Source organism: Enhydra lutris, unplaced genomic scaffold, assembly GCF_002288905.1.
Source record: "Enhydra lutris kenyoni isolate GAN:26980312 unplaced genomic scaffold, ASM228890v2 scaffoldscaffold51, whole genome shotgun sequence".
In the NCBI taxonomy this organism is placed as follows: domain Eukaryota; kingdom Metazoa; phylum Chordata; class Mammalia; order Carnivora; family Mustelidae; genus Enhydra; species Enhydra lutris.
In genome coordinates, this window is record NW_019154135.1 from 10,021,028 (window position 1) to 10,048,691 (window position 27,664).

At 49.6% G+C, this 27,664-nt stretch overlaps 1 protein-coding gene across 5 annotated transcripts in view; it reads right to left on the minus strand.

The window, feature by feature from the left end:
- Positions 1–27,109, minus strand: part of LOC111156986 (IKAROS family zinc finger 1) — a 92,994-nt gene extending 65,885 nt beyond the window's left edge. For 2 of the 5 annotated variants that reach the window (XM_022518172.1, XM_022518169.1), the window contains exons 1-3: positions 26,735–27,109; positions 12,849–12,902; positions 5,852–5,971 (exon numbers count right to left, since the gene is read on the minus strand). In XM_022518172.1, coding sequence (XP_022373880.1) covers positions 5,852–5,971; positions 12,849–12,888 — 160 coding nt within the window. In that variant the 5' untranslated portion in view covers positions 12,889–12,902; positions 26,735–27,109. Of the gene's footprint in view, positions 1–5,851; positions 5,972–12,848; positions 12,903–22,672; positions 22,839–26,734 lie in introns of those variants that run through there. The other 3 variants (XM_022518168.1, XM_022518170.1, XM_022518171.1) reach the window with 3 other exon arrangements.
- Positions 27,110–27,664: the final 555 nt, after the last annotated feature.

The following is a 27,664-nucleotide window of genomic DNA, read 5'->3' on the forward strand; positions in this document are numbered from 1 at the left end:
GCCTCCCACATGCCGTGGCTGGCCACACAGTGGAGGTGCTAAAAAAATAGTAACTTTTAGATGAGAAGCAATGCACCTGCTACGTCACAGCCTTTCTTCCCAAAACCTGACAGTCTCAGGGAAAATCCTTGTTTTAAGGCTACGTCTCCTGTTTGGTGAGATGCAGGAAAATGAGAGTCTTTCCAACAGGAATCATCTTGGTTTGGAAATGTCCTGGTGACAACACGTCCCCTGTCCATGAGGCGTTCCAAGATAGGGGAACCACAAGACGAGTGATGCAGAATTTTACAAATTTCTCCACTCTTGCACAACACGTCAGCTACCAAGAGGCACGAGGAAACAGACGCAGCGAGGGGAGCCAGGATCCGAGGGATACTTGGCTTTTAGTTTTTGCTCCCAGGAAAATACAAAAACCCCAAACCCAAGACAGCCAGCCCGCTGAAGTCCGGCAAACAGTTTTCAGCTTTGTGCCCGCAAGGACGCCTACCATCCGGGCACGCTTGCGCTGGCGGCAGCAAACGCTCAGATGCTGCTAGATAATATGTCTCCCTAGCTAAAACGGGGTTTATCGGTTCAGAAGAGATGCATTTCACAGATAAAAACAACTTCCTCTAACTGCTGATTAGATAAGCAGGCTTAGCATCCGTCCTCACAGCCAGCCGCCCAATCTCCAATTAGACCAAACTGGCTTTCTCTTTCCATCTGGAAGAGCTCTCTGCACCTCCCCCACCCCCACCACCTCGGGCTGCCCAGAAGCCCTCCAGCCGCGGGTCCGCCCCTCTGCGCTGTCTTGGGATTCTGCCTGAACTTGACCAGAAGGTGACATGTGGCGCAGGAATAACCGAGCAGCCCTATGTTAGTCTTCTGAGCCGTCTGTCCTCGAACTCAGGACTCTGTGAAGCGATTTTTACTTTGGTCGAATACATAAAAAAAAATAATAATAATAAAATTAATGTTTTCACATACTTAATCACTTTCCTGGAGTCCAGGAAAAGAAAAAAAAAAAGTAGAAACAAAATCTAGATTTATTTTTCTTTCCTTTTCTGCCAAGGTGAACCTCACCCTGGACAAAAGATTGAAGAGAGAGACCCCGAGATCAAGCCCGTTTAGCTTTGAGAAGGCGACAGCGTCTTGCTGCAAACACCACACCGTGACACGCGACCTCTGAGAGTGAAGTCCTAAAACACCCCACAGGCGAGACCACGGTATCACCTCCCAGCTTGGGGGGTGGGTCCCACAAGAGAGCAGAGGCAAGGAGGAGGCGGTTCCAGAACTAAGTGGGGCCTGTAGACGAGTCTGCTCTCATCTACGTAGTAGCCCAGGGTAAATGAAGAGTAGTGAGGACCCAGGGATTAGTATTCGAACTCATCCCAATTATCCAATTATCCGCTCTGGCATGCCCTGCTCAGCCCCGGGGCGGGGGGTTGGGGGGGGGCTCCAGTCTCTGGCCTCCTGCTGGGCCAGCTGGACTATGCTTGGGGGAGCCGCGTCCCCATCGGTCCCACAGTACTATTACGTCTCTGCTCGAGGTCAGGACACGGACACCTGCACTCACAGGGAGCCCAGAAGGAGGATGGGGAGGGCACTGAAGAAAAGAAGAAAATAACAAAGCTTTTAGTTTTGCTCCCCTGCGCCCCCGGATGCCAGCCTGGCATCGTCGCTCCTCCAAAGCCGCTGGCCCACGGAAGGAACCCCAAGCCATCCTCTGCTTCCCTGGCCCGGCTGCCATGGTGGGGCGCGTCCGTGTGCAGCTGCCTTTAGAGGTCACCAAGTACACGGTCTGCGCACAGCAGTTTCACACACAACCACTTCAGAGAGGTGAGATCTCTCATTTTTACAGCGACCACTTCAGAAGCACAAGCTTCCATCCTCTTAAGTAGACTGAATCCCTCCCCGCCTGCAAGTTCTCCTCCTAGTCTAACTTCAGTGCTTCAAGCTGCACTTCCGAGCTGTTTCCTCTTCCTCGGGCCCAGAATCGACCAGAGGCCTCCCAAGGTTGCTCTGACATCTGCTCCCCATCCCTCCGTCCCTCTCTCTTTTAATCCAGGGGACCTTATTTCCACACGGTCCTCCAGCATCCCCTCAACACGGGGTGAAGTCCACCTGGGAATAGCCCACTGTCCCTATAAACACCACCACCCATCACGGGTGGCTCATTTCTACCACTCCCCGCCAGTATGCTGGAGACTAGGGTTGAGGTTCCACGTGTCTACACCCGGTCGTAAGGGCTCATGGCTTTTCTGAAGCATCCCTTGTCTCTTAAAGCAGATAGGCGAGGGGTCTGCGTTGCTAAAGATTTCCCACTGTCTGGAATCCGGCTGTTTGTCCTTCTGCTTGGGTCTGGCAATGGCCAGCACTCCTGAGCTCGCCATTCAATTTTTTTTTTAAAGATTTTATTTATTTATTTGACAGAGTGAGCAAGTGTATGTGAGAGAGGACACAAGCAGGGACAGAGAAAGAGGGAGAAGCAGGCTCCCCGCTGAGCAAGGAGCCCGATGCAGGGCTCGATCCCAGGACCCTGAGATCATGACTTGAGCCAAAGGCAGATGCTTAATTCACTGAGCCCCCCAGGCGCCCCCCAAGCTCTCTATTCTGATCCCTCTCTTGTGGTTTGCCTATCCCTGGGATCAATTTCTTGATTATTATTATTAATAAATTGCTCTTCCACATTAAGAAATGTGCTCTGCACATTATCTTTTTTTTCTCTCTCCCTTCCCTCCAGTGAAGCCCCAACAGGTGCCCTCACCCCTTATCTCCTGCATCTTTGAAAGCCCTATTTTGCACAAATTGCTTTCTTTTTCTGCCTTTTACTGTCCTTTTTACCACCTGTCTTTGCTGCTCTGTCTTCAGCAAAGTGTGTTTCTCTGTTTTCACATGACCCTGGAAGCCCTTCTGCGAGAAGAGTTTCGCTGCTGTTGCGAAAATGAGGAAACGGGCTCAGTGGCAACAGTCTGGCCAGAGGCGCCCAGCTGGGAGAGGGGCTGGGACGTGGCCCTTCTGAGTCTGAGCTGCATCTTCTCTGCGTTGCCTTCTCCCCTGCGCCACCTGCCCTCTCCATCCCTTTTCTAGGACCTGTGCTCAACAAAGGCACTTGTCTATGCGCTTGACTACTTCTGGGCAGGGAGGGGCTGCTTATGGTTTCCTGTTGTCTGTCCTCTGACGCTCCTCTGCTCTTCTGCCTTCTTTCCATGGAGCCGAGGACACATAGCTCCAAACGTGCCTCCCCGTCCTCCTGGGGGACGACTCCCCTGCCTTTCCCTACTGTCTCCCATTGCTCTGCATACCTAATTTGTTTAATGCTCCCTATGATGGGCATGGACACCATGGACACTTCCATGGACACCAACCACCGCACATTAATGCTAGCAGGTTTCCCTCGAAAATCCCCAAGAATGGTTTCTAAAACTTCATCTCCAGGAAGCACAGGTGACGTCTTGATGGCTCTTGGGACACGGGCTTGTGGGATTCTCCATTCACTGTCTGTTCCTTCAAACCCTTCTCCTCTTGCCTGCTTGACTGTCTTTGTGCTTTTGCATTTCTGGACCTCCTGGCAGAGACCCATCGCCCCTTTGGCCCCGGCCCCTCCAAGAGGGCGCTGGCTCCCCGAAACAGTGTCTTGCCACCCACTTCAGATGGCTTTCCTCGCCTGCTCTACTGCGTGGCCACGGCTCTTTACAAACTCAGCAAAGAGGTTTGTCAGGTGTTTTAAATTTTGTAATTCTGGAATTTGTCACAAACGTCATCCTACAAGGAGAAGTGGAATGCAAATCCTACCCCATCGCAGGCAGGGGCGAGGGAGCACCGGCAGGAATCCGCAGGGAGTCACGGACAAGCACACCCCCCTGTCCCCAGCTCCATACCACACCTGCCCCGGGCTCGCTGGCACCTAGAGCTCAAGCCTCAGCCAAGAGAGCCAGCCCGGGAAGCAGTCAGCAGTGCCCGCCAGGGGCCTGGTGACCTTATCCCAGCCGAACCTTCCAGGCCATGGTGGCTGACAAGGGACGGTGTACCTAGAATATTCTGAAGGCAGCTACAGGGAGCACGTACTGACCGCCACCAAGCGCCCTGCGTGCTGTCCTCTGCTCTCCAGGAATCAGGCGACTTTCAGTTCTCTAAAGGACACCCATCACCACCAGGGCTCACGGGCTGCAGGGCAGCTCTGGGGATGTTGGGGAGCGCTCCCTGGTTTCCCCCACAATGAACCCAGAGTCCTAATGCTGATGGCTGGGTTCTCGGATCACTTGAGAGCTTAAGTGAGCATATATTCACCTAATTTCTTCTGAGCCCCGCCCCCGCCCCATGTCCCAGGTGGGTCATGAGCCCGTGCTTGTTGCCGCCCAAAGTGCAGAGAACAGTACCCACGTCACTGGTGGTTTCAAGGTCGGATGAAGGAGACAAAGCAGGACCTCCTGACATTAGCCATTCATGCACCACCTTTGCAAGCTTTTATCATCTATGTACACCCTCACTGCCTTAATAGTTTTACTGAAACTGACTTTCTACTTTATGTAAATGTGTCTTGAGAGGCAGTGTAACAGTAGCACAGTATATGATATACCAGAAACACTTGCAACAAACGCAAGACAGTCTTAAAAATAAATGCATCGATGAAAAAGAAGCACGCTCTTGTGTATCCCAACTCTGGGGACCCCTGAAATGACATGTGGAGAGCAAAGTGGAAAATCCAGAAGTGTGTGTGTGTCTGTGTGTGTATTTTATATATATATATATATATATATATAAAATGTATGTGTATATATGTATGTATATAGATATATATATATAGATATATATATATATATAAAACCCTTATACCCAAAGTTTCACTGGTTTCTAAGACGTGAAAACACAGAAAATGCATTTCTTAGTTACTACATCAGGATGTCCTATAGAGAGACAGCTGTGATGGTCTTCATAATGAACCCTAAGAACTTCACACACGTCGCCCTCCTTGGCTGTGGGGGCTCACACCTGCCCCACACAGGATCCATCCCACCTCGTGACCTCTGCTCACCCTTCATGATACTCTTTTGTGCATATAGGTGGCTCTCAGTGTCACCTTTGTTTTTTTTTTTTTAAAGAAAGAGAAAATAGGTATTCTAAGGAATTGCTAACTCATTATCTCATGAGAACATGGTTTAAACGTGTGAAAACTAGTCTTTGAGTTAGAAATCAAGTCTCACGTTGACTCTGTGACCTTGGACATTTGGCTGAACTTCTTGGGGAGTCCGTGATAAAGACAGCAGACCAGGTTTTGCAGACATGACCTGTGCTGTGCACATTAACCCTGGGGAGAGGCTGCAGGAATGTATGTACCTACCTCTGTATGGAAAAGGGGTACGCAAAAAGGCATTTTGACATTTAACCATTTCTATCCCTCGAATTTCATACTTGTAGCTGCATTTGGCATTTGAAAAACACGGCTGAGTGGGATAACATAAAATGGACAGATCTGGCTTTTTCTAAACCGAAGCTCTAAAACTAACTTGTTTTGCCATAGCACATAAAATGTATCATTTTCACTACCTACAATCCATAATACCACATGTTCCTGCAGCACCGAGGGGATGGGAGACATTCTAGGGACGTGCCCCCACAGCGGGGAGTTCTTCCCCTCTGCCACGTGGGGGAGTCACTCCTCGGTGACTCCTCTCTAAGCCCCTGCACACCGGGGCCCCACCCTGCTGATCTTTATCCCGCATCTTCTTAACATGGCGGTTGAGGAGAAACAGCAGGTCCGATGATCTCACCCCCCAACCACTGACTTTGGAAGGATATGAAGGGACCGAGGTGTTAATGGACACAGAGCGTGCGACAGCCCGCCAACGGGACACCCGGATGGCCGACTCACCCACTCCTCTCTCACTCTTGGAGCTCTGCTGTCCTCCAGACGTGGTGGAAAGGTCTTCAGGGACCGGCATGGGCTCGTCCCCATCATCGGGAGTGTCACTCACTGGAGGGCTTTCCTTCCCTGAGGAAACAAGTAGTAGCTTGAATTTCTAAGGCTGTGGTCGCCTACAGCACGGGCAGCAGGGACCCTGCGCACAGATGCATTTAGTTATATGTTACGTGTAATACGCAGTGATCTATTTAATCAGAATGAACAGTGGTCGTCAGACATTATCACGGTCACTTTTCCATGCCAAGTGACCAAACTCCCACAATTTTATTTATGACGTCTGACCCATTGCATGGCTACTCCAGGATTTATTTAAATCCTTTTTTAATTTTTGAATTTATGTTGTTTCCAATCTCTTTCCCTGTTAAGCAATACTGTGGGAAACATCCTAGTGGCCAACCTCTGCCCGTGTTCTTAGTCAGGTGTTCCAGAAGTCTCAAGAGTGGGTCAAAAGGCACCTATGTTATTTTTTTTTTAAAGATTTTATTTATTTATCTATTTATTTATTTGTCAGAGAGAGAACACAAGACGGGGGGAGAAGCAGGCAGAGGGACAAGCAGTCTCCCTGCTGAGCAAGGAGCCTGATGAGGGACTTGATCCCAGGACCCTGAGACCATGACCTGAGCAGAAGGCAGAGGTTTTAACCCACAGAGCCACCCAGGCGCCCCAAGCATCTGCCCTTGTAAGGCTTACCACCCGTTACCCCACATTTTTTCCTCCAAGATGGTCCAATCTACCCCCCGTAAGTAGGCTTTGTTCCACCTTCAGACTCATTGTCATTCCAGGTCACCTGACCGGTTGTCTTGCTCAGAGCTCTACATTCTGGCTCTGCTCACTGCCCTTTAAAGACCCAGAGAATATTCTGCTAGTGGCCCACTTTGACCCAACCAGGCGGGGAAAGCGAGCTTGCAAAGAGCAGGAATATGGAATCTGAGGCCTCCTGGGGCCACGATTCCTTCTGTGGAATTCTTGTCTTTAAAACTCGAAAATCGGTCCACCCAGCTACCCAGCGGCTCATCCTGCACAAAGTGAGATTGACCGAAGGAACGTGCTTCCCGGGACGGCCGTAGCAACTGCGACTGCATCGGAGGCTCCAGCAACGGGGAACCCACCCCTCCCCACTCCCACCCCACTCCCAGAAATCCAGAACTGGGAAGCCACAACTGGCAGAAAACGTGCTGTTTTTCCTTTGAAACTGAAACACCTGTATCTCCCAACCTAGACATTACTTAAAATTGGGTTAGCAGACACAAACACATGCAAGGAACGGATGGTAAGGCCCAAAGCTGATGCGAAATAACCCATCAGAGCCACTCCAGAAGACCAGGGGAGACGCCGGCCCTAAATGAGGCCAACAGAGAAGTGGAAGGCGGGGGTCACACGCCTGCAGGCTGGGCTGGTGACCTGGCTTCCAGGCAGAGGACATCCCTGCACAGACGAGCCCAGACTTTGGCGAGGACTGTGCTGAAAACTAGAAAACCTGGCCAGGAAGATCGAAGTGTGCTCACACGTTTGAATAACCGTCTGGAAGAGCAACACCCACACTTCAGGGTACAGAGAAGATGTGCTCAAGTGTCCCCGGGAGAGGACGTGACCTCATGGGCAGGCACTGAGGCAATGCTTTCAGGGACAGCCGTGCATTCTCTGGGAACAAGACACTGTAGCAGAATATTTCAGCTTAGCTGCAGCTGCCACAAGTAGGTTTTCAGAAAGAGCATTATTGGGTCTATCTGGACAGCGAACGAGAGACGTGTCATTAAAGGCAGGGTGGGATTATAAGGATTTCACAAGAAAAAAAACAAAAGCTGGAGAGGAACTGATGGAAAGCCTCGTTGATATGCATTAGGTCAGTGATATTTCCAGGACTCTAAACAGTGAGAAGTAACAGTGGCTAAAAGTCTCGTTGTGCTCAATTCCACAAATGTGGAACCGCTGAACGGGAGAATGTAGGAGGCAAATGGACCATCTGATAACTGGATTTTCCTTACCTGTGCCTCGAGCAATGGTTTTCAGACTTAGAGGACTTCAGGGAGGTGGTCAGAGGAATCTTTTTTACTCAGAACTTCAGTACATAAGACTAGACTTCAGTGTCAAGTGGAGGCTATCGCGGGGTGGGGGGCGGTGGGAGACTGGAGACCCAGGCCACCTGCCTTCTCAAAGACCTCCTGAGGACTCCCCATCCCCCAAAACAGACAATGGAGACCCCCGGATGAGCCAACTGACTCAAGATTAGAGGTGTATAGAGCAAGGTGGTGTGCATGTGCGTCTTGGTGACTAACCAGGTGTCATTATTACGGGGTGGGCGTGGGAGGCTGAGCAACAAAACTTTATGGGGATGTTTTATCTTCCCTGTGACACTTCCTTTTGGAATACTCCATGATCCCCCTGGTTAAAGAATTAGGACCTATCCAATGGAGGTACATGGGTCTCTGCTCTACTTAGCTAAAGCATGTACACGTAACTCTGATTACTCTTCTCGTAATTTAACTGCTCTGTGGGTTACAGAATAAGGCTAATCACACCGTATTGAGGATGGTTATATCTTAGAAGTGCCTGCTAAGGGTTCTGTGGGTCTGGACGGGCTCCTGCACTGAATGAAATGCCAGCTCTCCAGCACCAAACAGCCCGTGCCTCAGTCCTCCCACTGCTTCCTGCACGGGGAGAAAGAGGAAGAAGAAAGCAGCAGGGAGGGTGAGTCCAAGATGCATGGGTCAGACCGAGCAACGGGAGCTCCCTGTGTGGGAGAAACACATGGGCAGAAGGGAGCGTAAACAGTCGTCCCCGGCGTAGACCTAGAGGAGAGGAGAGTGAGGTAACAGTCACCTTCTCTCCACCACCTCCAAAGGCCCTGCTGTCACACAGTCTCCGCTCACCTTCGCTCGGTGAGAGATTTTAGGAGGCGGCCTGATTTGCCTGAAAGCCCTAAAGTCTGGGTGGTGCTGAGGCTGACTTACTCCCATGAGCCCTGGTGCCCCATGGCCCCATTCGCTCATGGTTGGAGATTTCTACAGTGAATATGGACCCCTTTGGGAAAATGTTCCGGTCAAGCGAAGATTGTTCGTGTGTTGATTTTAAACAAATTCGCCTCATGAACCACTGAAAAGGCCAAGCCGTGGAAAGATCATAAGAGATACAAAAGTAAGGTTGTTAGATCAAGTCAAAGCATCCCAAACACCAACACACAGTCGACCTGGGATACAGTTTGGACAGAAACATGGAGGAAGTCATCTCTCTAAGAGAGTTTCCTCAACAGACAAATGAAGCTAAAAACCGTGATGTTGGTCTAACTCACAGGGCTCCTGTGAAGATAAAATAACAATGTGTGTGAGTGTGTATATGCTGAAGAAGCCTATGGGCCCATTTCTACATGGCAGCCGACCACGGAACCATGAGGTTTGTGTGCACCAAGTGCTCTCATCTCCCCCAAGTTCACGTACAAAGACAGACAACACGTGGGGCCGTAGACAGCGAGAGATCAAGCGCTCCTCCTGGAATAATTTAGGAAGTGCAATGTAATCTCACTTAGAAAAAAGAAGGAAACTTCTCAGCAATTATTTAATCTTACTACTTGCTTTTGCTTCCAATAAAGCATTACCTGTGAGAAGTGTTTGGGGCAAAGCAGATGAGAAAATGGTATAATGAGCTTATCAAAAGCAAGCAAGTTAATTTCTCAAGTAGATTATAATTCATCCAACAAAGTTCTGTGAGTCCCCATCTCCCAAGTGCAGGAGTGGCTTTTATATGCAATTACCCAGGGGAACATAATTCCTGGGGGTAAAGAACAAGTCAGAATACAGACTCCCAACTCTAGAATAGTGGAAAAGCTTGCATCCCAGCGTCCTGTCTGGCTCCCTGTGGGACTTCTGGTCCATTCCTGAAATTTCCCCAATCTCAGCTCCCTGCAAATGGAAAATGGTACCTGTATCTTCTTCACTGGGTGCTTGTAAAGTTGAAGAGAGACAACACCCAGGGCAGTGTTTGGTAAACGTAAGCATTCAATCAAGCGATTTCCTAGGATGACCCTTTCCGCTTCCATTTCAGTAGAAACTAGCTTCGTTTCTCTGAGCAGACTATGCTGCCTACAGAGCATACTTCTTGCTTCTGTGTCCCAACAAACATCACAAATACCATTGAGAACACTTCCTGTACTGCTCTCAGGAGTCAGAGGATCCTTAAAAATCCACTGGCTCACATCCCTCATTTTGCAGTGACATGATAGCGGTCTGTCCAGGAGGCAGAAAACCTCTCTCAGATACTATAGTTGGGGACAAAGATGGACATAGATACTGGCCTCATTATCCCCCATGAGCTGTCTCTCCCCTTAGAAATCCAAACAAAAAATAATGCACAGGCATAAAAATATTTTGGAAAGACTGACAAAGAAGAAAGAGACAAAACAAAAACAACAAAAACAAAAACAAACAACCATACACACACACAAACTTTACCCAAAGAATGAATAAGATATGCCCTAAAGGAAAAACCACCAGAAAAAAAGGATCAGGTGATTTGGGAAAATTAAAAAAAAAAAGTCAGATACTAAGTATTTCTTTCTTTTTCAGGTGAATATTTCTCAGATACTGATGGAACTGTTGCTCCTGGAGCATTTGAACCCAGGAAACTGGCAACTTCCTGGTTCACCTTAGAAAGTTTGTTGTTTTCTTTCCTAGGGGCAGAACATGACAGTGAAGAATTTTCTGGGGGAAAGACAGAGATTGAATAACATATGCCTCCACAGATCAAGAAAGTCAACTCCTATTTGACTAAATGATTGTCCTCCTTCTTCTTTTTTTTTTTTTTCCTAAGATTTTATTTATTTATTTGAGAGAGCGGGAGAGCATGGGAGCACAAGCAGGGGGCAGGGGCAGAGGGAGAAGAAGATACTCCCCATTGACCAGGAAGCCTGATGCGGGACTCGATCCCAGGACCTTACTAAGCTGAAGGCAAACACTCAACCAACTGAGCCACCCCTGTACATCCTTATTCTAGAACTGACAGTACTCTCAATTTTCAGAAATGGAAAAGACAAAGCGATGTGACTAGCTTTGAGTTGGAGAAGCAGCAAGAAGTAGAAGAATCCTTCAGATCTTTAGGAAAAATGGCAGGACCCTTCAGATGCCCCATGGGCTGTGCAGGTCACTTCAAATTTCATCGGCCAAGAACGCTATTAGTGTTTTGGAAGTACCATCTCCCTTGCATACAAACTAAATTTCAGACCACGTCTTGAACCTTTTTGACCACAAAAGAGTTTCATTTTTCAGGCAGTCTTGGGCCATGGGTGTTACAGGCAAACAATGGATCATGGAATACTCCATCATAAACTAATGATGTACCAAATGGTGATGAATGTAAAATAATAATAAAAATTTAAAAAAGTAAGATGTTTTAAAAAAAGAAACCCCCTAAGCCAAAAGCAACACCTATACCCAAAGCAAAAAATAACCCAAACAAACAAACCAAAAAAATAAATAAATAAATAAAATAAAAGAATCTGTTCAAGGAAAACAAATATTCAAATAGAACTTAAAGCTAGTAGATACTACCTGTAAAGCAAAGGGCAACCCCTCTTCCACAGCCCGTCCCTCTCTCCCGTCACCAAGCTGCCTAGGGGAAGTCTAGGTTAGTAAGTCTCTCTCCAGAATCTTCTCCAGCATGCATGCAAGTGTGTAGGAATTGTGAGTGTGTGCGTGCGTGTGAGATGCGTGTTTATTTTACAGAATGGATCACACCTTGCGTGCCATCCCGAAATTGGCCTGCCTGTCAGCATAGGTCTCGGACGTGTTCCGCTTGCTATAAAGGTATTCACACCAACCTCGTTTGGAAGAGTTGGACAAACAAGTGTGTAGAAATGCCCTGGTTTTTTGGATGTCAGAGCCAATGCTGCTCCAACACTCTTTGTGCTTACGGGTGCATCTCTAGGGAGAACTCCTTCGTAGCCCCAAGAGTTCAAGTCCACACTTGCCGAATGACCGGAGTCGCTGGCCCAAAGGAGGCAGGGGACGTCTGGGACCGTGGCAAGAACTTGACTGTCTCCCCTGCACATGCGTCAGTGAGCGGGCAGCCACCAGGTTGGGCAGCAGCCACTTAGACCGAGGGGCAGAATTCAATACAAACTTGGAAACGGGTGGGGGACAGGTCAGCCGGGCCCAGATGACAAGGCCAGGCCATCCTCCCACAGACGCCCACCCGGGACTGGCCATGAGCCTGGGCGGCCCTAAAAGGTAAAATAATGAAAACCCACAGCCCACAGGGGCTGCTCTTGCAGTGGACACCTCGGGGTTCAGGGCCAGACAGCAGGTGGGCTCCCTATGCCTAGGAACACGGGAGCCATGGAGGCTTTGCTGGACGGTCTGGTGGTGGGTCACCCTGCTCAGCACCGACTAGTGGGATAGTCTGTGACCCGCCCCTTAGGCTTTATGTCCCATTCCCAACTGCTCCACTTCCTGGTCTCCCAAGATGACAAGAGCCACATCAAATATGGCTTGAAAAAAGACATATGTGGGAGGGGAGCAATGCTGCTTCCAAGCTTACCAGATATTCGAGTTGTGCCTCAAAACTATGCTTTTCAATTTCTTTCTCCCGCTCTTCCTCCTCCCACCCACCTTCCTCCATCTCCCACTTAAACACCACCATTGGCACCTGCCTGGGTTCCAGAGCAGACTCATCAGTTTCTCCTCCCTCCACAAGAGAATCAACATATATTGGACCTTTTCCGGGGTGCTTTCAGATTTCCCAGCAGAACTCATTTTATGCTTGGAGATTTTTCTATTCAGGTTCTCCAACAGGGATGAACTCTAAGACTTGACATAAAACATTGACATGACTTCCATCTTGGTCTTCCCTTCTGCAGGACAGCCTGTCTTCCTCCCTCAGGAACACAGTGAGTGCCTTGGCCCCAGCACCCTGGAGAGGGGACCTCATGGGCCCCCCATATCCCACAGGGTCTCACCTGAAACTCGGGACATGTCTTGACCCTCATCAGCGTCCATTGTCCTCGGGTTATCTGAGAAAGAGAGGAAGGGATTTTAGTTTAAAGCAAATTACTAATAAGATAGAGAGAGAGAGACGTTCTATGTATATAACAACAAGGTTATCTATCAAGAATAATGCATTTTCCTCCTCACATACTTGCTGGAGTATCAGACTGGCACAGACCTTGATCCTTTTAAAAACAGCATTACAAAGATTTATAAAAATATCATTACAAGCACAGGAGGACCAAATTTGTTATTTATTGTTAATTTCCTACTGCATAATAACCCAAAATGCAAACTGACTGCAACAAAATTAAGCAGAAAATTAAATGGCCCTGGGTCATTGTAGGCACAGAATTCATTCTCTTGGCTGATCCATAGTTATGTTCTTTCTAATTTACTGAGCATGCATCGATGAACCTTGAGTCAGCTTGGTGACACGCGTACAATCAGCAATCAAAAAACGAAGCAATTTGCTGAAGAATGTCTCATTTACCCAGGCAGGGCTGCATCTGCGAGCAGCTCTCGCACTCCCTCCATCAATAATGAATACACCTCCAGCCTGGCAGATGGGCAACGCAGGCGCGTCCGTCTTTGTCCGCCACTCGCTCAGGGACCCTGCCTCCGACGTCGCCCGTGCGCTCACGCAGGGAGAAGGGAAGCTCACGCAGCAGCAGAGCCAAGCGGGGAGAGCACCCACACCTTCCTGTTTGCTGACACATGGCTCGGCTCCTCACATCGGTTTAAAAAACAGAAAACCAACTGGGAAGAGCCGCCTTTGGTGGTGACAACCAATGTCCTGCCTTGAGGGGCGAGCCGCCGCACGTGCTGGTGGGGGCCGTCAGGGCCCTGGCCTGGCCTTGGAGATCATGGGTGCCCTAGGGGATGACCCCTGGGAGCCCTGTGGACAGGGAGATCTGTGGCCAGCGGCAGATGACCTCACCCAAATCTGCTTGTGTGTGCTCTGTTGGACAACCGACAGGACAGACCCTTCTCGAAGCAACACACTGAGTCCATCTGTTGACTCTAACTCAGGTCACCTCTGTTTCTTGGGGGGGGGGGGTGCCTCTGCCTCTTTGGTTCAGGTGTGTGGATCTGAGTGTGGGGCCAGTTTGCAGCAGACCCGGCCACGGGTCGGGGGTTCAGGGGACTGAACTACACAGGCAGGGGTGGATACGTGCGTGTATAGAACAGCCTTTCTGGTCCCCGTGGAGCCCATATTTTCAATTTCTGTAGTATCAGTACGAGTCACGAAGAAGACACGAATGACTGTCACTTTTTCTGGATGGGGAGGGGTTTTCATCTATTTCTGAAAGTCACTGAACGGGTCTGAAGCGTGACCCGTTTTCCAGGCTGCTGTGGGGCACAGGGGAACGGCTGCTGGCCACAGAGGGGGAAGAAGGCCCGTGACCTCATGTGGGTTCTGCCGCAAGACTGAGGGTCCACGAGCCAGCTGAAGCCAGACAAACCAGCCCTGGGAACCAGCTCGAAACTGCCCGTGCGCCCAATGTCTCATGGACCCCTCTGTGAAAATCTATGATTCTTCTGAAACCATCCAAACAATTATAAAGAGACAGGATGGGCTCCAATGAGAAAAATCTTTGTCATCTTTGGGTGGCATGAATGTGAGGTTCTACTCAGTGAAGGCGGGCACAGTGTTTGACTGCCGCGTCACAGACCTGTCTTCAAACACCCTGTGTTGAGTGGCGAGACAGACGGCATTACTCGAATCTTGTTGTGACAAATCCTGGGCTAACACAGAATCTGTAAAATGTTGACCTGGACTCTTCTCACCATGCAAGTGACACATTTTTTACAACTTTTTTTTTTTTTTTTACAAAGACAAGAAAATGCCCTTAACTTCCACACACACAGAGCTTTTTACAAAAACAGGATACTAAACATATTCCAAATGGCCTCTTGTAAAGTGTTTTTTCATTAAATCTGTCACGTGTCTTTTTATTTTGCAAATCTACATCAATGTCCTCATTTCAGTGGCTACACACTTCTCAGCTGAAGGACTGATTTATCCGGTACCCCAGTGTAGATCCAAGCTAAGTGCAAGTAGAGAACTACTGTTTCCTAAGGCCCCCATCTTGGCTCTAAGGGAGAAGGTGTCCTCCCTCGAGGCACAGTGGGGACCCTCTGCATTTGAGGCCAGGACACAATCCATTCTCACCAGGTTCCCCATCATGCATCTGCTGGTTCACGTGGGACATGTGACAAGTGCCACAAACAGAACACAGATGGTCCGAGGCCCAGACCAAGCTCTTCTGGGCGGGAGAGTCCTTGTCCTGGGCAGTCACCTGGCTTGTGTGTCCTATGTATTCTTCCCTGGAAGGAGGCCCCCCAGTACCCCCCTCCCCAGCAGCCTCCTGGACACTCAGGACAGTATTGTGCTAGGGGTCAGCCACACCGAGCAACTGCCTATTCCCATTCTCAATGAAGGTCCACCCCCCACCCCTCACCCCCCACCCCCCATGCGGAACTCCACTGGGTGATCAGCACTACTGAGATTTCCAATCATACTCCCAAATGACCCTACTGCCTGTGGTGTGTGGCCGTGCTGAGAGGGTCCCCTTACTTGGGGTAACAGTTGCTTGTCACCACTGTGCTGACCTTGATAATCTGGGTGTAGGGCCCACCTTCCCAGGCTGCGCTGGGCCCTGTGAATGCTGTGGCCTGTCCTGTCTGCCATCACGCAGGAGGTGTGGGACTTGACAAGCTCCCAAATTTTCATCTCTTGGGATGGAACAGTCATGACTTTATGGTAAAAGTGATGGCTTTTAGGCAAAGACCAAAGGAATAATTTGGCAACGGGAAACTAATTGAAGGAGAGGAAATTCTACCCCCTCCAAGACCCAAGGTTATAGAGAGACATCTGTGGGCATCTGGGAAGGGACAGCAGGATGCCACACCGTCCTGGCCACCACGTGCACGACCCAGGCTCAGTGCTTATTTTCAGGCAGTGTTTACCGAGCTCTCGTCTCCCACGTGGAGTTGTGTCCAGAGCCGAGTGGAAAACACTGTGTGGGCTGGATATCATCTCCACGATCAGAAAGATGAGTTCATCACACAAGTGGATTCATAATCATTACGAAAACCGGCCCTTAAACAAAAACCAGGACCACAGAGATGCCAGAGGCAAGGAATATTTCACAGAGGTGAACTGTGATTTTCTCCCCTGCACGGGAAAGACACAAACAACTGAAGGCCAGAGTTCCACTGATCAACAGGGCAGAAAACACAACATCAGCAAACACCTGTCACCTGGGCAGTTCCCACAGCCCTGAAAGCTCTTATTGTTTCTCTGGAGCAAGCAGTTCTGCATCTCACACACGGGAAACAGATGCAGAGATAAGTGAAGGCCAACGTGACAGTGGCTGTCGCTGGCCGCCCCTCTACGGGAGCACACTGTCACAAGCTGCTGCCCGCTCATCTCCCACTCTGGAGCAGGCATGGAATGGAACATCTCTTCCCATCTTTCCTTCTGTCTCCTTCATCCCTCCTCCCTCCCTCTCTGTTTCTGTCTCTGTGTCTGTCTGGTCCTTCTGCTCCAACAGGACTTTCCTAGTGTGAGATCAGTGGGGTTGGCACATCAGTGACTCCAGAAAGTGGGGGATGCAGAAGATTGAGCAAAAAAAGTGAGAGACAGGAACAAAGCTAACCCAGAGCCTCTGTGCTTCTCCAGCAGCCCTGCCAGAGAAAAGGGGTCTTACTGCCAGTGCTATCCCCAGTGAGCTTCCCTCAGTGAGAGGAAGACTCTGGAAAATATGCCACCTCCCTGACCCTGTCCTTCTTTCCTTCTTCCACACCCACGAGGGACTAGGATCTGGCTCTCTCCTGGGAAGAACTGCCCTGGGCAGTCATGGTTCCCAAGTCAGGGGCTGGGCAAGTCTCCAGGAGCATCTTCACTTGTACTTGCGAGAAAGCAGGTAGCCCCAAGAACAGCCCCGAGAGCCAAAGGAAGACCCAACGGCCACTGGCAGGTGCACGGGGCTGGCAGCGGTCCTCGGCCCTCCTTACGAGACCCCACTTTGCCCTGAGATGAACACCGCTCTTCACAGCACTTGCTATGAGACAGCAGCGCTTTCCCATACTTCTGAAAAGGTGTTGGAATTAATGAAGTCTAAATAAAAAGCCAGACGCCTGTCAAGAACCACACCTTGATTCCTTTCCAAGCGGTCCAACGTCATGGCTATTCCAGCACCGCCAAGTGCAGGGCGGGCTAACTGGCTGTGAGCCATTCCCTGGGAGCACCCAGACCTCCATAAGATTTACAGATCTCAGCTCTCTGTGGTTTAAACAACACACACGAACTTAAAAAAAAAAAAAAAAAAAAAAAGCCATGTTTGTACAGCGGGATGCTGGTAAGATGCTGTCCCGCCTGTTCGAAAGTTGCTAACAGAGTCAATCTTAAAAGTACGCCTCACACACAGGTTTTTGTGACTCTGAGTGGTGACAGCTATTAGTGAGGCTCCTCGTGGGCATCACTGTGCAACGTACACAAGTATCGCATCATCGTGCCGTATGCCTGACACTAATAAAATTATGCTTCCATCAAAACAAATACATAAATACTGAAAAACAATGCCTTTCCTCTCCCCTGAGACACATGGTCACCTTCTGTCCAGCGCTATCTCATTTCTTAAGAACTTTGTATGTGCCAGAAAGAGATGGTGAAGGAATGGATACTGGTCTTGGCTGGCTTTGTTTAAACAACCGACCACGGCATTTAACAGGCAAACTGCAGAGAACCACAAGACCGTCCACGCTGTCCCCCTCACCCACTGCTCTGTGTGAGGGCCTGAGACAGTGCCTGGCATGGATCTAGTATTCAAGACTCATTTGCTAAGTGTGTACCTTTAATCTTCACGATGAAGCCATAGGAGTACGGTTATTGTACATAATCTGTACATTATTTCCATTCGGTGGATGAGAACGATGGAGGCTAACCACACATCAGCCCCGCCAAGGGCGCGAACTAGACAACAACGGAGTGAACTTGAACCCACAAGCGTTCAACGGAGACGCTCTCTTCACTCTACCACTCCAGCCTGTGTGAACCCCTCAGCCCAGTGCCATGGTCCCAGATTTCAAATGGGCAATGGACAAGGAGTATGAACAAGTTACCTGTGTCCTAACAGAAAAGGAGTGTGTCCTTGGTAATCCTATACAAGTAAGGCAACTTTCATCACAAAACTTCTCCAATAAAGTTAAAGTCTCCTTATTTGATAAGGTGCATGCTATTGATTTTTTTTTTCCTCCCCAACAAGTGAGGTTGCACTAGAGTTCCATTTTGGGGTTTTTCCCTTATACACTCAAGGATGCTTGTTTTGAAGGGGCTGGGCACAGGGGGAAAACACAGGCCAAGCCTATAATCTATTTAAAATGCCTTAGGTCACAGACCTCTTTAATGAAACCCATTATTCCTGCCCAGAGAGAGCTCTTCCATTTTGCAGATTGGTAGATTTTATTTTTGCAAATCTATCATATCGCTGTGAATTACACGGTATCTTAAAAAAAAGAAATGTTCCAAGAGAAAGCTGAAGCAATTGGCCAGGTCTTTGTGTCCGGTGAGGGTGACCTTACAGATTTTCCTAACAACTTGACAGAACAGGTCGGGAGAACATAGAAACTTCTGGGCACTCTTATTTCATTTCTGATTCTTTTCATTTTTCAAAAATTAGCTGCCAATCTACACATTTTCATGATTATTCCACAGAGCGTTGCTGGCGCAAATAACAATGAAAAACAAGATTTCAACAGGACAGCAGGGAATCCAATTTGGCTTTCAGACGGCTCCCCCTCCCCCATATTTAACTGAGCCACAGAAGATGCCTCCAGTGGTCTGTTCTACAGCGAACCTGCTTTCTGAGGGCAAATTAACTCAGATGTGCAATTCTGTCCTCACAATTTTTTTCCCCCCTAGGGGCAGGAACTGATATGCAAAAGAGGAAGGGTCCGGGGAACTGAGGAAGACTTCTCAAAATACAGCTAAAAACTGAGCTGTTTGAAAACGGTCTGAGCCAAGAGATATTTAGTACAGAAGGGAAAGAACACACGGATATCACTAAATGGCATCACGGAGCCCCCGTCTCAAAGTGAGGTATAAGAAAGATGGGAGATACTGAATTCGACATTTCTTTCTTCCTTCCTTCCTTCCTTTCTTTCTTTCTTTTTCTTTTTTTCTTTCAACAGAAAAGGCAGAGTTAGAGACATTTACCCCAGCACAGTCCAGGAAAGGATTTCCATGGGCCTGGGAAGGTACTGGTACCATGCATTTCTCTTATGCAGAGAAGAGACCTCTCAGTAAAGACCACCTTGCTCCTAGACCACAGGCTCTCAACATACCCTCAAGGTCTGTGTATGCAGCCACCATAGAAGAGACATGCAGAGTCAAAGATTTACATACGCGCTTATAGGACTTTTCCTGATTTTGACTGTCATCATGGGCCACTTCCTAAGCAGCTTCCTCAAATATAAATGGCTTTTTACACTTCGTTTCATCACTTAAGTCAAAAAATCTAAGTTTAGAATCATTTCCTTCTACCCTCTTCCCGGTTTTAGAAGACCTTCATGCATGGTCAGCAGCCATGCAACAAAAATGAGACTTAAACATCTTGAAAAAAAAAATGTATATATATATAAACTGTCCCCAAATAATGACGGTCCCAAAAGTGCTGATGGTTTTGTCATTTATTATGATAAAGTGAGGAGACTGCAGAGCCCAGGCATAATTTTGTATTCCAATTTGTGTGAAGTGTCGTTTTCACTTTTTAAAAAAAAATGCATAAATACAAAGTTACAATATTCACAAAGTGTTTTACTCAGCAAGACAATGGGCTGTTTTCACAAAGAATACAGTATATTATCCTGCCTTCTCAGCAGTGATTTCACTTAACATATTAGCAGATCCTTTAGTGGGGACGTGTGAAAGCTCAAAATTAAAGCTGAACATGCAAATCCACTCATAACATGCCAAATACATACATATATTCCATACACACACACACACACACACACACACACACACACACACACTTGTAATTCTGGGCCTTCTATAAGGTCATTGGGATATTTTCTTTCTTTCTTTCTTTCTTTTTTTTTTTTTTAAATTTCAGGGCTTGTGTGAGTTTCTTTGGTGAAAGATCTAATTTATTTAGACCCAAGAAGTACAATTCTCCAAGTCTTGATAGGAACGTCCAGTTGTCGACAAATCCATACAAATATGTTTATTTCCAATAACTGAAAAGTCATTGCTGATTCGACCGACCACCAAGAACAATCTGCTAGTTACTATTAACCTTTTTATTTATTTTTTATTTTTTCCATTTTGGATAAGTCTCTGTTGTCTGGTTGGTAGTGAGACAAGATCTATAAAATCTAGATACACACAGAGAAAATGTGCTCCGGAGCAAACATGCCCCAGGATTCATCGTTACCCTGTTTATCTACCTCTTATTCCTTGCAATGGAAAAGTCTGAGTGGGGGGGTGCACCAGTAAGAAGGGAGGTTTCATCTTGGCTCCAGAGATGGGGCCGCAGACAGACACCCTGATGACCAGCTGCCCCCCAACCCCCACGATGAGCACATGGCTTCCGGGGCAAACAGGAAATTCTCCCTGTAATAAGTGTGTTCTGAGCTCCCCAGTTCTACCAGCAACACTCATAGATCATCACCTAAAATCACTTGAAATAAGGTAACCTCATGAAAATGACGAAAAATCCTATGTCACAGTTTTAAACTAGGTTCACAGAACACAGAAATGTGGATTCGCAAATCAGGTTGTCCGAATCCCAGCCCGAGCTCGTAGCAGAACTCTGGAATTCACCTTGTTCACCTCAAAGGATCCCACTGAAGTCAAACCAAGCTGTTTTGAGAAGAGTAAAAGGGAGAAGACATGCATTCGGTAAGTTATCTGGTAAGAATGATTCCTCTGGGAATATACCAAATAATCATAGGAGAGAACACTATTTGATAGTCTTAGCTGGCTGTTTAAGTTGGAGCAAATTAGCAAGACAAGTTCTAGATTTCCATTTTATTCTGAGAGAGAGAGCTCAGTCTCTCTGTGCTACAGCCCCAACCTGGAGGGCTCCCGAAGAGAAAACACCCAAAACCACAGAACGAAGGACATGGTCCACATGAATGCAACATCCTGGTGGGTTTGGGGGCCCCACCCCACCCAACATTTAGCCTACAAGGTCTTCATGCAGACCCGGTGGGAGGGGGGGTGCGTGGGGGAGAAAGCTTACAACTTCCTCATTTGAGGGGCCACAGAAATCGGCGTGTGTTTATTTGTAACCTGGCAGAGAAATGCTCCTGTCCGTCAGAGGGCAAAAGAGAGGAAAACTCATTTTAAACACTACCATTCGATTCCCTGGCAGCCCTTAAAGGAGCCTAAATTATTTATTTTCAATGCTTTGCTTTAAGTATTTCGCCGTTGCTGTTCAGCAAGTTCTATTTCTTTCACAAGAGCCCAGGCTGCTCTAAACAGAGCTGGAAATTCTTTAAATGCAGGGAAATACAGACAACTCCCGGCAGAAGCAGGAACACACGTGCAGAAAAGCACTAGAAATTTCCAAACCATTTTTAAATGGTAATTAATGGCCTTATCTCTAACAACCTCAGATAATTAGCAGGGTGATTTTGGTTGAATGAAGTGGGATACACAATTTATCAATATGTTTTCACTGTGGATCTCTTTGAATATCATTTTAATTTTCCGCCCTCCACAAAACTCGCCACAAAAGAGAAGGAAAAGGTCACTTTTTCAGGCTGGAAAGTGGGGCTCGCACCAGGGGGTCGCAGGCTTGCTCTCTCTCTTTGCCTTAAAAGCACAGGGAGGGGAGGATGTTTCGAGTGTCTCCCAAGCAAGCTCATAAAAGATCAATTCCTCATTTTCATTTCTCCTAAAGATTCTAAAGCAAACATTCCCCCCCCCGCCCCGGGGGCCAAGGAGGGGTCTTTTGTGCTGTTTCATGGGCTCTAGCCTGACTAGTGAAAATCAGATTCCACAAGAGAAATTCACCCCAAACAGGCGAATCAATATTCCTAACAGAACTCTGCGCTTCAGAAAAGGACTCTGAGCCATAGTGTTCCATTTTAAATAGTTTCAAACTAACAGAAAACGCTTTAGAGGGCTGCTATCAGGATGATCTCCAAAATGGAGCCTGAAACTCTCTGTCGGGATGTGTATGAGCACTTAAAATGTACTTGATGCCTTTCTTAGTTGTTTCCATGGACTCCCAAGGCAACCTCCCCTCCCCCCCACCCCACCCAGAGAAAGGAGGAAGAGGGAGAGAGACCCGGAGGGAGAAGGAAGAGCTGGGAAGGGGGACAGAGGTCCAATGCTGGGTGCCCCCTCCTCACCCCGCTGCGCCCCCCCTCCCTCCCCCCAGCCGGGAAGCGCTGCACCGAGTCCGCGACTGCTAACTTTTGGCGCGAAAATGGCAGGAAGAGAGTCAGATTGCCTTCAGCAGTGAGCTGATTGCTGGAGAAAAATGAATCATTGCACACTTGAGTGAGAAAATATGAAGAAGGCACTTTTCCACTAATTAGGCCCCATTTTAGGCAATCCGTTAAGCCGTGGCCCCGTGCCACCAGCCATCAGGAGGTGGGGCACGGGACAACCCGAAAGCAGCGCATGCCAATGGTGTATAATGATGCTCTCCATCACCCAGACAGGCTGCGGAGGGGAGCAGGGCCGGGCCGGGCAGGCGCAGGCCACCAGGAAGAGAGGCCACACGGGCTGTCCCCGTCTAGTAAGCGCGGCAGAGAAAGTGTGAGTGGCACTCACCCGTCAACCCGTGCCTCCCAGAGACTGCGGGGGTGCTGCCTTCCCACACCAATGCCGCTTTTGGAGGATGGGGGTCTTCGGACCCTGGGTCACGCACGCGGAGTCCCTGCCACTCAGCCACCTGGGAAGGACCCTGCTGCCCCGGGTGGCAGGCCGGTAGGCCCTGTCCTCCGCCACCGCCTTCGCACTCCCCTGGGGCGGAGAGAAAGGTGGAACCATTTGCCAAATATGCAAAAAAGGAGGGAAGATAGTTTTCTCTCAGGAAAACACGGGCAGGAAGGGAGCCTGGGCTTCCTGTGCCGACCAAAACGGGTTCCGAGATTACTAGGATGTCTCATTTGACAGGCCTGTGGTGGGGCTGGAGCTCTTTTAGTCAGCAGGAATTGTGAGTTCCCCAAAGGCCGACGTGGCCGTGGCCGTGGCCGTGGCCGTGGCCGTGGCCATGGGAGAAGGGAAATAGGGCCAGGCCTGCACCGGGGAAAGACAGCGGGCCCCCCACCTGTGACTCTGGGTTTTCACCACTTTTAACAGTTTGTCGCCAGGCGGGTCCCTGAAGACACCTGTGGGTCCCGCCTGTGGCTCGCAGTCTACTCTGAGAAGGACACAAAGCCAATGGAAGTGAGAAGGACGTGGCCTCTAGGGGCGCGGCCACCACTGGTGCTCTGTGGGCCCCTCTCAGGAGTGACCTGCAGCGACACACACACACACACACACACACACACACACAGAAGCGGGGGGGGGGGAACCTGCCCCACCCCCCACTCAGGAGCGTGTGCACTGCGTCCTTTGTCTGGCTGTGTTTCATGCTGCACGTCTTGTCACATCTGAGAGATAGTTGTCAGAGGAGCATCGCACGTTTAAAAAAATGACATCAAACAAAAGCCATCCCTGGAAGGGCGCAGAAGGGGGAAGGATGGGAGCATGTATCCCAGGAACGGCAGACAGAGACCCCTGGGTGTGAGGTCGGTTCTTAAACTGCCAAGAACGCAGTAAAACCTTGGGTCTCCAAGAAGAAGCTGCTGGAGTCGGGTCTGGCGCACGCTGGCCCCATTCCTATTTCCCTCCCCATCTGAACTTTAAACGTACGCGTGTGTATGTGTCTCACACCCATATGCTGCAACACAAACTCTCTACCATCTAGATCACATGTGCCCCTGTGCCTGGTGTGAGCCGAACGATGACCCATCTCGAGGTGCACACGAGATCGAAGATCTTCTGAAAGCCTGAGACGACGGGTCACTTGTTGCTTCTACATCTTGTGTTTTGAGGACCTGGAACGATTGCACGCACCCACGCCTGAGGGTTCCCCAAAGAATAACCTACCCACCCAGGGCAGGGAGAAACCTTCACGGCCAGGCCGAGAGGTACAGCATCTCGTGGCCGGAAGCAGGAGTCACAGTCCCCAAAAAGGCCAGTCAGGCTGACAAGTTCCAAAGGTTCCCACAGAACATAAAGGGGGCTCTGTGTGCTCTCTGTGAGCGGCTCCTCGAATGGATCTCCATCAAGATAAGTCGACAAAAACCAATACTTATCTCATAGTGAAATTGTTTCAGAATTACAAAGATTAGAGGGGCAGGAAAACACACACATGGCACACACACACACACACACACACACGCCACGAAATGGTGCTATCCTTGACAGATTCTGGGTTAACAGTGTTAGGCAAACACCCAAAGTACTCGTATCATTTACGTCTACACTCAACAGTATAAAAAGGAAACCCATCCTGCTTTAGTGAAAGGTAAAAACCAACCAAACACACAGAACCTAAATGGCGATACTTTATTACTCAGGTTAGGTTTGTGCGATATGAAGACTCTTTCTCACCCTGCCCCCCGCACCTCTCTCTCTGTGCCCTGTGCATGCTGTGTGACTGTGTGTGTGTGTGTGTGTGTGTGTGTGTGTGTGCACGCGCGCACAGACTCAATGCATTTCTTTATTTCCTATATCTGTCAATGCACACATAATCTTGACGTATACACAGAACACCTGTACACGTGGGGGGCGGGGGCGTTTCGTCGCAGGGCACTCTGTAGGACAGTGTTGCGTCAAATTTGCAAAGTCTGACATTTATGTTGCCAATGTGCTGCCCTAGGACCCAAACATGAAATACAGCAATCCAAATGAAGGGAGGGAAAAAAAAAACCCCAAAAAACAACAAATAAAGAACCATCATCCATTCTCAAACTCTTAAGTCCCTAGCCGAGTGACAAGGCTCGGTGGACCCCAGCACCCTGGGGCTTCAGACGTCCTGGCCAGGAAATTCACCAGGATCTCAATTTTTCAACAAAGAAAATGGTGCCAAGGACAGCCTCAGTGTATCCTCTCTCAAGAGACCACGGACCAAGTTCTCAAAAGAATACGCAAGCATGCTTTTTTATTTTAGGGACCCACAAGAATAGGACAAAACCCACTTTTATTTAGGGACCCACAAGCTCACCCCGTGAGACCCAGCGGATGAGCTCCTCTTGCTACCATGTTTCTGATTTCCTAGGATGTGTAAGGATGTAGCCTTTCCATTAAAATGCTGGTGAATTATACCAACAAGCAAGCATGCTGGAGTTTTTAGAACTCCTGCCTTTAACTATCACCATGAAACAAAAGGGGAAGAAGCATGACCCTTTAACTCAAGCATCTGCTCTGGCCTCCGCTCTGGGGGACTCCAAGACCAGGAAGCACATTTTTTTGGCCACGTAAAAAAAGGTATAAACACGTATGTTCCTGGAAAGTTTTGAAATCAGATGCATTCCATCAAACCAGGAGTGTACAGGATTTTAAAATGTGCCATCATTATCCACATCTGTTCATACAAGTTATTTTTTTAACATGTTCTGCATATTCTATGATGGAAGCAGGTAATCCTTTCACGGATATTTGGCACTGTTTAAATTTCTTGCCACATATCAAATAACCTCATTTGCCACTAAAACAATTCTGACATTTAATATGAAAAAAAAAACTGGCACTTTTAAAATTCCACGTAAAAGATGGGTCCAAGGAGCCTCACCAAACATCCTCAAACAAAGAAACAAATTCACAAGTCTCCCACCATTTCCTGCAGTTTCCTGTCTCCTCTCAACTCAGAACCAAGTGAACCAATCCTTGCAACCATTTCAATTTCTATGAAACTTTAAATATTGTCCAGATTAAATATTTTCAACCTCCATACGTTTTTCTCCCTTAACAGAAGTTGATTTGGCTCGCAAGCAAGTATTCGTTCAACAACAGTTTGTGTCTCCAAGTTTAAAACAAGGTACCTGGGAGCTAAGATGCACAGTCGGAAGCAGGGTGGGAAATGAGCGGCAGGCAAGCTTGCCTTGAATTCGCTCTGGGCCGGCTGCAGCGCAGAGCGACGACGGGGGGACTGCTTTGGAAAGCTGTGCATGTCCGCTTTCTACACGCCATACTCTGTGCCTCCTAATTAGAAGGGAAAAAACCCATCTCCCCTTCCCCACAATTCCTTAAGAACCACGGAGGACCCTTGGCGATTTTTTTTTTTAAACATACATTGCAAATCCAGTCGCTAGTAACCTGATGCCTCATTACCAGGGAGTTTAGAAACCCGATAGCCAAAATCGCAGTCTGCAGAAGTCCTAGTAACTTTTCAAACCGGGGTAATTCTTCATCTTGCAGAAAGCGAGTTCAGGCACGATCTAATTATTTTACCGTATAAGCAAAATGCTCTCACCCCAGAAATAAGGAAAGCTCTGTACGAACGACTTTATAAAGCCTGACTTCCGTGAGCTAGAGGGAGGTCTAGACAGTGTAATGTAAGTGGGGCTAGAACGTCCCCCTCACGGTGACAGCAGGGCGCCGCACAAGCGCCCCACTGCCGGCCCGGCCCTGCGCCTGCGGTCGCAGCACAAGTTGGCGGAGGCTCTGGCAAACTGGGCGCTCTTGCCGTCCGCAGAACCGAGAGGCCGACCTGAGCGAAACCAGGGCTTCCGAATCTGACTGCCCCGTCTTCTCATTCTTTCCTTCTCTCTCTCTCCCTCCTCTCTCCCTAATCCACCGGCTACCCGGAGTTTTCCTATTGAAATTCAATTCGAAAACACTCACGTGGATGTGTGCGTCGCACTTTGGGGGCCAAGACTGATCCTCAGGCGCGGAGAGCAACCTCGGGGTCGGGGCTCCCTCTGCCCTGCCGGGCTCGCCCGGCCGGCCGCCTCGCCACCTCCAAGGTCCCGCCCGGGCTCGGCGGTGCTCCGCGGGGACCCAGGGACTGTCGCCGCAGTCGCCGCCCCGGGCGCGGGCCGCGCATGCACTTGTTAGAATGCCCTGCTAAGTTGGCCGCCGAGCTCTTCCCAGCTTTCTTTCACAATGACTTCCTGAAGTTGCTCACTCGCATTGTTCCCCATTTCTCCGCCACCCTCCCCACCCCCCGCCGGCTCCGACCCGGCTTTCGCGCTCGCTGCCGGCCGGCTCGCCCCGAGCGCACAGCGCCGCCCACGGGCCGCGCACCTGGGCCCCTCCGCGCCGCGCCCCGCGGGCCGGCGCCTCGACACCTGCGGCCGCCCAGATTGGCGGCGGCCGGAGCGCGCGCCCGCCGCTCGCGCTCCGCAAACTTTGGGGAGGTGCACTCCTCGGGCCGCGGCGCGACCGGCCCGCAGCCGCCCCGCCCCGCGCGCACGGCCCTGCCCTCGCCCGGCTCGCCGCTCCGGAACACGGAGGGGGACCCGAGCGCGGCGCGGGGCGGCGCGGGACTCGGAGAGGGCGGCGCGGGGCGCCGGGCGCGGAGGGGGACTCGGAGCGGGGCGTAGAGATGGGCGCGGGACGGGACAGGGACCCGGGCGCGGAGCGGGCCGCGGAACGGGACGCGCCGCCTCCGTCCCCGCCCCGCCGCCGGATGGCCGCTTCCCGCGGTGCCGTCCGACCGCAACTCCGGGACCGCGTGCACAAACTTTGCCAGGGCGCGAGGCTGGCTCCCGGCCCCCAGGGCCGCCCGGGCGGCGGCCGGCGCGGGCCGTACCTGCTGGCACCGCACCTGCT